The sequence below is a fragment of the Vigna unguiculata genome, chromosome 7 (assembly GCF_037176805.1).
Source record: "Vigna unguiculata cultivar grain cowpea cultivar isolate G323 ecotype 2 chromosome 7, ASM3717680v1, whole genome shotgun sequence".
Taxonomy (NCBI): Eukaryota; Viridiplantae; Streptophyta; class Magnoliopsida; order Fabales; family Fabaceae; genus Vigna; species Vigna unguiculata.
Window position 1 is genome coordinate 34204731 of NC_140798.1, and position 15240 is coordinate 34219970.

Sequence of the window (15240 nt, forward strand, 5' to 3'; positions counted from 1 at the left end):
CTGTGATAAAAAGGGAGGTTAGTTTCGTATTTTAGTATCTTATGACTTGGCTTTTCTCAATAATTTTCGCTCAACACCGAAGATCTTATTCACATCTCTCACAAATCTGCGCCCGAAAATCATCACAAATAAACTTATACAAATACAGGTTTTCACGCTTTTCCATCATTCTAAATAGTATTTGAACCCAAACATAAGGAGATTAAAGTGCAAAATAATACATTACCTTTATGAAAGATAAAATTGAACTTAATAAAAAGTTAAAATTAAAGCGACTATTTAACCTAAAAATTACGAGAGAACAAAAAAATCTACGAACACAGAGAAAATGATTCTATGGAAAGAATCTGAAGAGAAGACGTGATATAAGCTATCTCTGACACCTTCTTATACACTTGAATACGCTATATAGAAAGTATGAACTCTGCCACATTAACTCGTGTTGTTAGCATATTAAATTCCATTGGGTAATATTCTGAAAACCACAAAACTAAGTCAGAGTAAAATAATATGAAGTAAGAGGAAAAAACAAATGCAATAAAGTTTGGACACCAAGTATCACGTGTTAGTGTGACACCACTCTCTTTCTCTCCTTACTCGAATCGTGTCATTAAATATCTTAATCGGAGATAAGTACAGGTTCTTAGTTTGTTAATTGTAGTTCCTTTGTATTTCTCTCTAACGTGCATTTTCTTTTTATTTAAGAACGTGCATCAGTGTTGGTAGGAGCTGAATCCTTTTAAGAGACAACTATATAATTTTTATTATATTGAATGCATTTGAAGACTTTTATAATTTATTTTTATTTTCATGTTTAAACGGGATTACAAAACCCAATAAAGCAGGGGGTGAAGATATTACTATTGAGCAGGGTGTGAGACAACAGACAACCCACCTTCCAGTCCTTCACTTTTCCCTCTGTCTCTGCTCCTTTTCACAAAACGGGAAACAAGAGCGTCATAATAATTTCACTCATTTTTGTTTATCAGGCAAATAATAATAATAATAAAAAAATAATAATAAATAATAATATCAGTGTAGTTTTAACTTCACCTATCACTTCCCCTCCTTCACTCACTCCCATTACTCTCTCCTCTCTCCTGCATCTGTCAAAGTAAAAATCTCACCCTCACGGGACACTGGTTTTAGCCTCATCTCACTCTCTCTCTCTCTCTCTCTCAACCAAGTTGTTTAATAAATAATAACACTGCAATGCAATCTCTCTCTGGATTTGTACTTTTCTCTCTCTGAACCAGAATGGCGAAAGAGCTTCTTCTGCAACTTCGTCTACTGCTTCTTCTCCCGGAACAACGGTGTCGTTTTGCGCCTCCCCTGCCAATGTTCAACTTCGCATTCTGACTCCTCTTACTTCTACATTTTCGATCCCTTCGATCCGTTTAGCCTCACCTTGCTTCTCGCAACCACCGACTCACTCAACTCAGGTGCATTTTGCCTTTTACTCTCATTTCTCTACCTGATTCAACTTTTCTACCTGCTCTCTCTTCACTCACCTTTTTTATTTTTTACCTTCCCTGCTTCCGGTTTAGATTTCTCTCCGTTTTCTTCCTTTGCACTGTTCACATCCTCTTCGATGCTATTTTTTCCTTCTGCATTCCACTTCGTTGCCTCTGATTCGTCGTCTTTTCGGCTTAATGTTTCTGTTACTGCTTAATTATTCTGGACACTTGTTCTTTCGTGAAATGTAGGTAAACCAGCAAATCATTAATTATGCGTAGTGATCTTAGTAGTTGTTAGTACTGCTTCGAGTAGCGAGGCTGGTTGAATGAAGGAAACATTTGCGACACACGTTATGTACACTTTCTATTTCTATAGGTTTCTCGCCAGGGAATGGAAACACAATAACTCTTTACGTGAATAATTTTTGTGGTGAAGCCTTATTTGTCAAGTAATTAACTAAACTCCCTGATTGTTCAACTTTGGTACTTAACTTGGTGTGATCCAGGGTTGTTTATTTCCCTTTTACCGCGTGATCTTATTGTTCTGTATTCTGTAATTAACGAGCATTGCTGGACCCGGTTTTTGACTACTTTATTTGCTTTATTTGTTTTCTTTTGATTATCGATTATATTTGTTCGTTTCTTTTTTTCGCAATAATCACCGTTGTATTGCGTTGTACTTTTCTTATTCTACCTTGAGAAGGGATAAAGGGAAAGGGTTAACTTGTAAGCATATGCAATTCTTGAGTAACTTCGCTGCTAGTGTAGTTTCCCTTCTCAGTCACACAGTGCAGTACAATAATTGTCTCTGTAACTTCCAAATATGGTTTAATTATTTACCTGCCCTCCATTATTTTGTCATCTAACCTCTCTGTAAGGATTCAATGTGTTTGACTTGGAATGTAACCAGGGGTGGGAATTCTCTTAATTGATGACATGGAGCAGTATGAAATACTTGAGCAAATTGGAAAAGGTGCTTTTGGTTCTGCGCTTCTTGTGAGACATAAGCATGAAAAGAAAAAGTGAGAAACTAACCTACCTGACCTCTATTTATTTATTTATTTTTCTCGTCTGTTTCTTTCCAGTTGTGCACTTAAATGTTTAAACAACAACATTTGCTATTCCATAAATCATTATTGGTAATGCTTTTGCACTTGTGTCTTTTGATTATATAGATATGTGTTGAAGAAGATTCGCCTTGCTCGTCAAACCGAGCGCTCTCGCAGATCTGCACATCTGGAGGTTGGTGCTTCAAATAGCAGTTTAAATAGAATACATAATACTTGTGACTTTTTCTAAAATATTTCCCTTTGCATGATGCATTGTTTGGTTTCTAGTTCTATAGAAGTGTCATTTGCTAATGGGCCGCATTGTTCTAATTGCATAACTAACATTTATGTCTTTTGTTCTGTATAGATGGAGCTCATCTCTAAATTAAGAAACCAATTCATTGTGGAGTACAAAGATTCGTGGGTAGAAAAGGTATTTTGCTTCTTAGTTTTTACCTCTCTTCAGTTAATTAGAAGAATGGTTTCTACTTGCTGCTTGCATAAAATAAGCTTGTATTGTAGGATTGCTAGGAAATCTCTTGGTGTATGCATCATAAAACTCCAAGTTTGTTATATGTTTTGATCTATTTTGGCTCCTTCCTTCTCAGGGTTGCTATGTTTGCATCATTATAGGTTATTGTGAGGGAGGAGATATGTAAGTCTCGTTTCTCTAACTTCTAGCATACAATTCATAGTTCTATTCTTAACTATTGTAAATTGGAGCATGGATGTTTTTCAAAACATGCCGTTGATGTAATGCAGGGCGGAAGCTATAAAGAAAGCTAATGGTGTCCTGTTTTCTGAGGAGGTTATATTTTTCTCCAATCAGAAATTTATATTCCTTCCATTTGGACTAGAATAAGGGTGACATTAATTTTTGCATTTAAAATTTAAAAACGACCATTTGTTTGCAGAAACTTTGTAAGTGGCTCGTTCAACTTCTTATGGCTCTTGAATACTTGCACATGAACCACATTCTTCACCGTGATGTCAAGGTTAGTGACTGATTTCTCTTTGTATATAATAGTACAATATCATAAAAGTTAGTTCCATCTAATTTGTACTAAGCTATATACTAATGAGAAAATCACATGATTCCATCAGTGTTCAAATATCTTCTTGACAAAAGACCATGACATACGGCTCGGTAAGTTATTCTACATTTTCTTTAAGTAAAGCTTAGATGATTGAAATTTTGTTCACTAGTTATCAAGGGCCATGCAGGTGATTTTGGACTTGCCAAAATGTTGACGTCTGATGATCTCGCTTCCTCTGTAAGACATGTGCAACCTTTTAATTGGATTTGGTTATTGTAAATTTAACACTTGTAATAATCAACCCGTGGTTGTCTTGAAATGTAGGTTGTGGGAACTCCTAGCTACATGTGCCCTGAGCTCCTTGCTGATATACCTTATGGTTCTAAGTCAGATATTTGGTCCTTGGGTAAGTAATAGTATTATGGTTTTATTCTTTGTACTTTTTCTGTTATGGGTTTATTGTTTGATCTCTGAAATCGGATAATCCAGGATGCTGTATATATGAAATGACAGCGCATAAGCCTGCATTCAAAGCATTTGTAAGTTTCTTTCTTAGAAGTCTTTTTTTTTTCTGTATTTTTTTCTTTATGCAATGTATTACATACATTCATGTCTGCTGTTGAATGATAAGTATAGCATCGATTTGACAAATATCTGTCAATAATTTGGCTATCATCAAACTGCCATATTTGGACATTTAGTGTTAGGTGGACTGACCAGTAGATTACAATCTTGTTAATTTAAATTATCTTTGTATCTCAATTTATTATGTTTTGAAATTGTTATTATATTATTTTTTATAAATTCGATTTTACAATATATCATCACCAACACTTATTTAGCTGCATAATATCTGTATATAGAATCAGATTCACTATATGTTTTCTGTGAACTTTGTTTTGGAATTACCTAATTATCTTTCAATTTCTTTGAGCAGGATATACAGGCATTGATTAACAAGATTAATAAATCAATAGTGGCTCCACTGCCTACAAAATATTCTAGTTCATTGTAAGCATATAATCTTCCATCATAAAAAATTTTATTGAACTTTCCATTTTTCAAATTGTAATGTCATGTTTTACGCTGTAAAATTTAACACTTGTCAAACCAAGTGCCTAAAGTTTTCCAAACATAAGGTGTGTTTAGCCTAAGATAATTTATAGTAAGTTTTTTTTTTGTTAGTTTATGTGATCAATTATTAATATCATGGACTATATGATTAATGATTGATCAAGTATATTTATTGCTTTTGGCAGTCGAGGTCTTGTTAAAAGTATGCTGCGCAAGAATCCAGAGCTTAGGCCCAGTGTATGTAATATTATCCTCTGACCTAGAATAATTCATTGAAATTTATGAATGCTACATCTAGCACGGTATTTTATTTCCATTGTGATTGAATAGATATTGCAATCCTCTGACCTAGAATGATTCATTCAAACTAATGGCTGCCACATCTAGCACCGAAATTAATGCTGTCATCTGCAGAAAAAGCATGCAATTCAATGAACATTCCTCAAAATTTTTGGATTTGAGATTTCATTGCCCATGACAAGCATTACACTTCAATTAAACTGCGTTTTCTCCACCCTAAATGGATTGTCAGGATTGGATTAGCTGAAGGAATCACTTTTGGCTTGCCTGGTTGGATATAGTTGGGTTGATGATAGATTTTACTTCAAATTTTGATGCGATTTTCACTTTGACCTCTCATTCATTTATATGAAAAAACCCTGTTTGGTACTGGAGAAATCCTCGTAGTTGCATCAATTAAAGGCACAGGAATACGATAGGCAAAGTATTGAGTTGTGAAAGGCAATATTTTTGAAACTGAAAATTGTACTAAAATTTGCATACAATTATTTCTACACTGTTATAACCAATATGGTTTTTTGGGCATATTAATGATGTCTGGTTTCCCGAAGATATTAACTGAAAATTGATATTAATGTGTAGCTGCCATGAACATCACCCTTTTATCCTCTAGAACTCCATCAGCTAGATTGGTTTGCTTGTCTTAGAAAATGGATTTTGTTTAATCAACTCTACAAAATTGAGTACGAGACTAATATTTATGGATTGGATTGTCCGGTGCATCGAGTAACATGATAGATAAACAAATCTTTTTAAAATAAATTTTGATACTAACTTGAATGTAGAGATGGCCAAAAATCAGCGAGTTTCATCTCAGCTGATGTATATGTGTATATTGTACTCATATTTTATTATATATACATATTATATAGATGTATGTATACATCAGCTGAGTAGATGTATATCTCAAAAGAGAAGGCTGCAACTTATGTTCCTTAACCTAAAGCAAGGTACATCCATAAACAACTTTCATAAAATCTGTACAACAATTTTATAAACAGGTGAAGAAAATTTAAATTAAAAGCTAAAAATTCAAATATCTGCTTTTAGAAACCATGATTTACCTGATGACTGGTGCCACTGCCGTCTACATGGCAGTAATGATTATTGTTAGTGGTGGCCAATTTTATTCATTTTGCATAACGTCTTGTTGAGCTCATTTATCCTTTGTCTCCATATGTGTCCTTTTCTGGCATCTACGTCTATTCACCATGATATCACCTATAGTTGTGGCCTTCTGGGCAGCTATCCTTCTATGTGCTCTACCCATCTGAAATTCAAATTTGATCTGTCACATGGACCTATTTCTAATTTGAGGTGTGATTGTGGTGGTAGGCTACAGAGCTGCTTGGACATCCACATCTTCAATCTTACGTTCTTAAGGTCCATCTCAAAATCAATAGCCCCAGGCGAAACACATTGCCAGTTCATTGGCCAGAATCCAAATACTTGAAGAAAACTAGATTTTTGGTGCCAGAAGATGACCCTGTTTCTCTGTATAGGGATAAGCGACATTCTTTCAGTAATGATCGGACTCTAAACCCAAGTGTATCTGGTGCTGATCAAGATTCTGTGTGCTCTACTCTTGAAATAGATTGTACTCCTGACCATTTGAATCAAAGATTAGCAGAACTACGTGTTGGAGATAGCCATGAATTGAAATCAATCCGGAAGCCTGCTGTTTCCAGAACTTCTAGCATTACTAAGACTCCAAGATTCACTTCCTCAAAAGTCGCTGGCACCAACAAGAAAACAATGAAATCCTCAAAGAATCATAAAGAGGTAAGGGAAGTTGTAAGTCCATTATGTTTTCACATGACTTTGCCTTCTTTTTCTTTGGGTTGGGGGGTATAAGAATGTTTGTCACATGGTTTAGTCATAAAAAGAGTCAATCATGTCATTTTTGTGGTTTCGTTAAATATTTAGTTAAACAGTTGACAATTCCTGGGCCTGTATAGATATTTTTCTAAAGAATGGGGTGGTTGTATTGAACTGCACTAACAAGTAGTCAATCCACAATAACCTTATTCCTAGTTTGAAATATTACAATAAACTCTTCTAATTTACTCGGTATAGAAAATCTCCCTTCTTGTCATTAGCATTTATTTATTTTATAAGATCTTTAACTTATGACTAAGGTACAGGTTTAATCTATGTGCTACTTTTACGCCTAATTTCCCTGTCAAGTAAATGTCGTACCTTTTATATTTGATTAAAAGACAGGAGAGCAAAGTTACCAGAAAAATTATTTATGGTTTTAATAATGTTCTTTTAAATTTACAAAAGTTACACTGTTACTATTATAAAATTAACATCATTTTACTATTGGGGAGATCACCTTTATAATTGGTCAAGCCTCAAGATAATTCACGAATAAAATGAATTACCTGTCTGACTTGCTAAAGTTTGATTGCAGATGCTTCCTTCACACAGTACCACAAAATCTGCTAATACTAACCGTAGAGCATCATTTCCATTGCCAACAAAAGGTGGTATTCGGCAGCCTCCTTGCGGGCCCAATGCCACTATGATTAGTCACGTGTCTTCACCTGATATCTCGGTCAATTCTCCACGAATCGATAAGATGGCTGAATTCCCATTAACTTCATATGTGGATTCTTTGTTCCCTATCAATAGAACATCATCCTTTGTTCAAGGTTCCTCTGGCCTCCCATCCAGTGGCAACCATTCCACTGTGATAGACAAATGCACGGTAGAGGTACATGATAGAGCCTCAAACAGACCTGACTGTACTGATTCTTGGCAGGGAATCAAGCAGAGCGTGTTAAAGGAAATTGATGAGGATAAAAGTGGTTCCTCGGATCAAAATGCAACAGCAGGAGCTTCAAGCCACACATCTTCTGACTTGCGCCGTAGACAATTTGACCCGTCATCATTCCAACAAAGGGCTGAAGCTTTAGAAGGGTTGCTTGAATTTAGTGCAAGATTGCTACAGCAGGCAAGGTATGATGAACTTGGGGTTCTATTGAAACCATTTGGGCCTGGAAAGGTTTCCCCAAGGGAAACAGCTATCTGGTTGAGTAAGAGCTTCAAAGAGAATACTTTCAACCCAGAAGAATTCATGTAAACTGCTATAATGTTACCGTAGTCATTTTTAGAGTTCAGTGTTTCTTCTCACACGAGAGAGTTTAGCCAGATGATTTTTTTAGCTTATCACATTTTTTTTTTTCATTCCAATGAATAACGATAACTCAAATTTTCGATCTGATCCATGAAGCAGATGGTAGATATTTCTTTGGCAGGAAAGGTAGCGAAGGTTGCTGTCTCAAAACCCTTTCCATTCTTGTAATTGTTCGTTCATTTTTCTTTGCTAGAATAACTATGCATCAGTTAAATGGGGAGCAGAAGGTATTGGCATTTGAGTAGAGGCCCTAGTTATGTAATCAAGGAAGTGGTATACTTTGAAATTTATCTCTGGTCCTAATGGCATCGAAATGGTTAACAATACAAAAAACATTTTGCTGGTGTTACTGTTTAACTAGTTTCCTTGTGGTACTGGGTGTTTTGTATTTGTACTGCCTGATAAGTGTAAATGCAAAGAAGCATTTAGTAGAAAATCGACGAATCATACTCCCATTTATGAAAGCAGACTGATGTTAGGGCAACTTTTTCTTTTCACTTTCAGCATCTGAGATTGAGACCGACATACCTTGAATTCATACACGCAATGGCCATATTATGGACTAAACATGTTACATTGCCTCTATCCAGTGTAGGTAGGTACTAGAAGACGGCCAGCAATTTCTTGGATATGATGTTTTATTATTTAAGCACACAAGCATTCAACCCCCAAATTTTGCGTTGATTGCGGCTTTTTCCTTTCTTGTTTTGCTTGTCGTCCGGACAGACTCAAGTTGAAATGACTGTTTTCAGACGATATTTGCTGCGTCTGCCATTTTGTCTGAATTTGATAGTTTCGGCTTCTAACATTTGGGAATTGATATCGATTCATGTGTTTCGTTATTCATTATTTATCTGAGAAGTTGACTTCTCACTGATGTCTGTACCTTGATCCCTTTTGCGCGTATTCACTGTTCAAACCGTGTCCTAATGTGGAACTAGTATACGAGAATGGATATAAAATCGTAACAATGCGGCTCTTAATCAGTGTGTTTAACATTCAAGAAACCAACTGAAAGAATCCATTTGTGATTCTTGGCCAACTTCACCATCCCATGGAGTCGTCTGGACTCCATTAATTCTAATCGTGCTATCGCTTAAGACTTATCTTCCTTACCCTCGACGAAACCCATTGTCCAGGCTTTACATAATCTTTGTGAAATTCCTATTAGCCAACTTCCAACAACTGTATCAAGGGCAATGAGATGCAAAAGATACCAGAAGATGAATGCACACTTGGTATTGACCTTCGCGAAAATACTTACACTTGGTTTTTGAATTTTCTTTGTCAACTTCAGAAGACTTAAGTCGTGTGCTACCTGGTGGTAAGTTGAATCCAGGATCCTAGCGGCTGGTTACTTGGACAGCGGATTTTAAACCTTCATATGTAAGACAATCTTATGAACAGTGCCGGGTAAGAAATTTTTGGCCTTTCTCAACTTTAGAGACCAACATTTTTTACCTTTATCATTGGATGACTTTACGGTATGTCGTTCTTGCGAAATGGTTGCAAGGGCTATTGAGGATCTTGATAATGAAGCATGATTTACCAGGTCAAATATTGGCTAAAGGGAAGGTTACTTTATCTTCAATCAATGTGTGATCTCTGATACCTCTCTTTCACGTTAATGGATGATCTGAACTCCCCTCTCAAACTGGAACATATACATTTCGAGCGTAGAACTAGACATTAATAGGTGATTTGATAGCGAGTGGCATGATAGGTCTAACAAACAACAAATGTCATCTAAGATAAGTTATAACTCATGTTTTAATATCATGTTAATAAGTTAACTTTAAGTTTAACTCAACTTTACAAAACTGGTTTATAAGATAAAGTTGGTATCCACTTCTATGTTGTAGTGACATCAATTATCCTAGGTGGATCAGGTTACAATCGAATCATAACTCTTGAGCTGTTACATCCTTAAAAATAGAGAGAGTTGCGCCTTGACTAATAGTTATAGTTTTTGACTTAGTGATAAACGTTTGATCCTAATATTATATACTATGAAATTATCTTATCTCTAACTAATATAAAGTCTCCATTCCAACGTATACTTATTGCCAAAAAATAACGAGAAAGATAACGCTTGGTAGTAGGGTTGACAATGATAACCTTGTTGTTCATGTGGAGAATGACATTTCGCCACATATACTAAAATCAACAACTCCACTGTGGTTGTCACCGACAATCCCCCAAGTAGACACAGTGTGGTTTTGAAGTATTTCAAAAAAGCAGTCTTTCTTTCTCAAGGAATTTCTGAGAGCGAGCAGAATTCTTCCTAACGTTTTAGAAACTCCTCTAGTTTTTAAGCTCTGTCTTGATGATACATACTCTAGTTTGTAAGTTTAATGCAGAAGTTTTCTAGAACACGGAAATAATTGTGGAGGATACTCGTGATTCAACTAATATAGCATAAAATTCTCTCCTGCAAGTATGCTAAATGATATGAATGAGGTTTCTAAGTTTTGGGGTGACATGGTTGTGGAATATGGTAGGACCGACCCGATAACTCATCCTTTCAGCAGGATTTATCCAAATGGCAGAAGATAAAATTGAAGCAGAGAAGAGAAAAGCCAGTTTAGGCTTGCAGCAAGATTCTTGGAGGAGGTTACGAAATAACTCCTTCGACGAAGTTTAGGTTACTGTATTGTAATGCTAGCTGTCTAACAAATTCCAACACTAGAAATGCATAAACTGCTGCATCTTCTGCTTATTTCAGAACCTTGGATGGATCATGCCAAATTTCCTCCTAGGTTTTGGTCCTACTTATGATATAAAAACTTTGCGGTTAACGCCAGGGTTCACTTATTACCAAATCTTTGGTGTTCTTGTAGCGTTGAGTTGTTTCCTATTATTATATTTCCATTTGAGCAAATCTGATAGTAGCTAATAAAGTTTTACATGCGTCAACCGGGGAAGGACCTATCTCATAATTATAATGCTTTGGTTGGATCCTAGGTTCTCATTGGTGATTTGATGCAGTTTTGAGAAGAATTTATTGCATGCGTAGATGGTGTCGAATAATGGTCGGGTGGGGTCATCCACAATTGAATAATTTCATATTATATTTTAAAATCTTCCAGGTTTTTCATTTCTTTTTATAGATTCATCAATATTTTTCATTCTAATGTTTTTTTTTTTTTAACTTCAAAAGCCTTTTGGAATATGGTAACTGTTTGACATAATTAAAATTGCAGGAGAATTTTTATTTTTTATTTTTACTTTCAGTTAAACTTGATCTAAAGTTCTTAATTTTTTCACACTGATAAATTTGGTCTTTAAATCTAAAATAGATATATGAGAATTTAATTATTTTCTAACTTCAGAAGCATGATCTCTTATAGTAAATATAATTAATTCACATTTTTTTCTCAATTTGAAGATTCGTTTAATCCATATAAAAAATAGAAGGACCATGACTATGTTTTTCTAAGGTAAATCACATTTGTTTAAGGTAGTTGTATAAAGTGCTATTATTATTTGGGGTGGTTTTGTAAATAGAAAATTTCTTTCTTTATTTAGTACAATTTCATATACGATTGCAATTTATAATTGTATTTAGCCATTGATTTATTTCTGTTTACATGGTATTTCAAAGTGAATGACCATAAAACATATTCATTTTATGATTACTGGTGGGCTATTAAAGTTTAAATATTTAATTTTTTTCTACAATTTTAACAAAATTAATTTAATATTTAATGAACCGATTAGTCACTCATTTGTTATACATATTTGAATATAAGGTATTTTGTTATGAATATTTTACTCAAGTATGATGAGTATTAAAATATTATTGCCTACACGCCCTGAAGTGACCGTAACTGTAACTGATTTGAAATTGTTTAGTTAAGTGATAGATGTTCAATCCTGGTATTTATCTTCAACTCAACATCTAGAAGTTAATGTTCAACGTGGAATCAAAATTAATAACTAAATATGTGATTGGGACATTCTTCCTCTTTACTCTTACCACTTCTAATCGATAAATCTAAACCTAAGGTATTTATAATTCTAATTTTGAGATCTTTTTACAACACAACACAACACAAATTTGAAATTTGAGTTGATAAAATAAATCATTTTTTTTAAATAATATTCAAAACAAAAACTATTATTTTCCATGAACATATTTATGTAAGAAAAGTGATATAAAAAGCAAAAATTGTATATATATATAAAAAAAATGGCATGAAAGGAACGCACTGTATATTATTGAAATGGTGAAAACTTTCTAAAATTCCTATGTGAATAAGAACAATTCTTCTGGTAAGAATTTGACACTTGTCCAAACTTTGACATTAAATATATACTATAGACTACAATATAGAAGTAAGGATTCATACAGCATTTTTAAGCAGAAAAAAGAAGCTTCCTTTGCTTACTTTCCACTCTTCTAGAGGAAAAAACACTTAAAATTTCTTCAAACACGGTAGTGGGAGAAGAAATCTGGGGAAAAAATGATTACTATAATATTGTTCTGTGTAGTGAATGGAACGTGAGAGAGGTGTCTGCCACAATTTTCTAACCCAAAAGTCTTGGATGTGTGAAGCATAAGAATGTGAGAAAGACAGTAACTGTTATAATATTAATATAACAAATACAACTTCTTAGTTCTTATATTTATAAGGACCAAACCCAAATCCTCCTTCCATCATACACCTTCAAACTTCTGATTCTTCTTCTTCTTCTCTCTCTGTTATTGCTTTTGTTATATACCAAACAAATGGGTTCCTACAGGTTTTTTGGCATCATGGCCATGTTTCTTTTTCTGCTGTTTCCCTTCGCTGCCAAAGGGGATAATAATATTACTGATTCTTTTCTTGGTGCATAACTCATCTCTATCTTCGACACAACGAAAAACTTAATCTTATTCTGTTTTATCTATTCATCTAATGCATGAAAACTGCAACGCTACAAAGTGGTGTTAAATTTGTGTATTATGACTTTAACTGTGACATATGGTTATGAAATATTGCAGATAAGGTTTGTGAAGAAGTGGAATGTGGGAAAGGAAGGTGCGTTGTGAATACAAGTTATCCATTAAACTTCATTTGTGAATGCGAATCTGGCTGGACGAGAACTCAAGACGATGATGATAAATATGCCACCAGCTTTCTTCCATGTGTCATTCCCCAATGTAGTTTTTTTCTCTGTTGCTTCCACTTTAAGTAATTTAAACAATTTTACAAATTTTTGTTATTACAGTGTAACGTTTAAAAAACTGGTTTAATGAAAATTGTTGTATATATCTTCTGCAGGTAGCTTGAACTATGGTTGTCAACCAGCACCACCGCCAGTTCCAGAGAAGAGTTTTCCACACAACTTGTCAGCTTTTAATCGTAAGAAACATAATCATTGTTTATAAAACGTTAAATTTTATTTAGCAGTTCAGAAAAATTCATGTCATTAGTGAATTATAATATGATACTCTTTCTATAGTAATGTGATTTGTGTTAGATCTATCGAGGAAATTTCATTAGGGAGATACAACACCCGTAAAATCTGAGTCCAATTACGAGTATTCCTTTCTTATTCTTTTCTGTATCGTCGTTTTTCTTAACGGGACACGCTTATGTGAAATTCTTACTATGAAGACTTTTGATACTAGGACTATACTGCACTTGCAGCCAATTTTAACCATTGGTTACCACTTGTTAGGTTTATAAAGGAGGTTTTATTAGGGAAATACAACAATGAGACCTGAGTCCAACCACATAAGACATTAACATCATTCTCAACCCAAAACCTTAAGACAATAAATTTATGAGTCTTTATTCTTATATAGTACTCTACTTTCTCATTTCTAGTCAATTTAAAACTTAGTCTCACATTTCGATTCCTAACACTTTGCAATTAAAAATATACTATAGCTTGCTATTGGGCGTACTGTGGGGAAGGAAAATGCACGCAGAACAGGACACATACATACTCATGTGAATGCAGCACCAATTACTTTAATCTTCTCAACATCTCCGTTTTTCCTTGTTACAGCGAATGTAAGGATTCAAAACCTTTTTTTTCTGGTCGCAGAATGTTAGCAAAAAAGATTACTTAATGATTAAGGAAAATGATTGTTTTATGGTTGTATTTTGAAGGTACTCTTGGATCTGATTGTTCGAAGCTTGGAATAAAAGTTGCAGATTCAACCAGTGGCAGTCAAGGTGAGATTGGACCAATTTTTTGTATTTGCTGACACAATATTTAAAATGGAAAAGAAAAAAAACATTGAAGTTTGTTTGAAGATATGTGAATTCTGAAGTTGTGTTTGTTTTGGTGTTTTTGTCTCAGATAACTCAGGCTCGGTGTTCAGAGGAAGGTTCCATTGGATGATTATGTTGATGATGTCCACGGGTATGGTGATGTGGAGCTAAAGACTGAAAGGGATGCAGAAAATTATTTTGGTCGATAATTGATTTCATTGTTGTTCATCACTCATTGGGGTGTGAATGTGATGACTATTGTTGCTATAGTGTATGTTATACTGTATGCACATACGTAGACAGTACGAATGATTTGTTTTTTGTACAATAAAGGGAGTGAAAATATTTGAACTTTAGAGCTTTTGTAAACTACTAAAACTCCGCCGTTTGTGGATTTTAGGTTTTACATAGTTAATTCTATTACTGCAGTGTTATTGTATAAATATATTATTTTTTTGATAAACTTATAATATATTTTCTCGGTTAAATATGTTTTTCTCACTCTAGCTTTAGTGAAATTTGAAAGTAGTTCATCTTCAAAATTTTTGATTAATTTAGTCTTTCACTTTTAAAAATACGTGAATTTAGTTCTATTAACCAAATTTTGTTAGGTTGATATGACATTTTCAACGTATTTCATGATAGTATTTGAATTGTTTAGACCGTTTGACACATTTTTGTTTCAATATTAACTCAAATATTAAAATACATTTAAAATGTCAAATAAACCTAACAAAAGTTGGTAAGAAGGACTAAATCCACACATTTCTAAAGATGAAATACTAAATTGATATAAAGTTTCAAAGAAAAACTAATTTCAAAATTGACTTAAACTTGAGAGAGCAAAATCATATTTAATCTTATTTTCTCCGACTGCAAATTAACTGTTCTATCATTTTCATGTTTTGAATACATTTTTATGATGATGAACTTGTCCATTCTAATGATATTCATTAAGTTGCAAAAAATGAT

General features: G+C 34.0%; 2 protein-coding genes across 3 annotated transcripts; both read left to right on the forward strand.

Annotated features, from left to right (window-relative positions):
- The first annotated feature begins 1202 nt into the window (after nucleotides 1-1202).
- LOC114192275 (serine/threonine-protein kinase Nek2-like) lies at nucleotides 1203-8416 on the forward strand. 2 transcript variants are annotated; one of them, XM_028081945.2, is made up of 15 exons: nucleotides 1203-1442; nucleotides 2368-2479; nucleotides 2633-2699; nucleotides 2874-2939; nucleotides 3115-3161; nucleotides 3269-3314; nucleotides 3421-3501; nucleotides 3611-3653; nucleotides 3731-3780; nucleotides 3868-3949; nucleotides 4033-4082; nucleotides 4481-4554; nucleotides 4803-4854; nucleotides 6253-6699; nucleotides 7334-8416. In XM_028081945.2, the coding sequence occupies exons 2-15, from the start codon at nucleotides 2394-2396 to the stop codon at nucleotides 8003-8005; spliced, it is 1863 nt and encodes a 620-aa protein (XP_027937746.1). In that variant the 5' UTR covers nucleotides 1203-1442; nucleotides 2368-2393; the 3' UTR covers nucleotides 8006-8416. The 2 variants fall into 2 exon arrangements, with proteins under 2 accessions (XP_027937746.1, XP_027937747.1); XM_028081946.2 differs by lacking the exon at nucleotides 1203-1442 and adding an exon at nucleotides 1882-1906.
- A 4264-nt stretch (nucleotides 8417-12680) lies between these two features.
- On the forward strand, nucleotides 12681-14731 carry LOC114192257 (uncharacterized). Its single transcript, XM_028081917.2, has 6 exons — nucleotides 12681-12891; nucleotides 13047-13205; nucleotides 13327-13407; nucleotides 13939-14064; nucleotides 14164-14229; nucleotides 14357-14731. Exons 1-6 carry the CDS (start codon nucleotides 12792-12794, stop codon nucleotides 14437-14439), a joined length of 615 nt encoding a protein of 204 aa, XP_027937718.1. The 5' UTR covers nucleotides 12681-12791; the 3' UTR covers nucleotides 14440-14731.
- The last annotated feature ends 509 nt before the right edge of the window (nucleotides 14732-15240 follow it).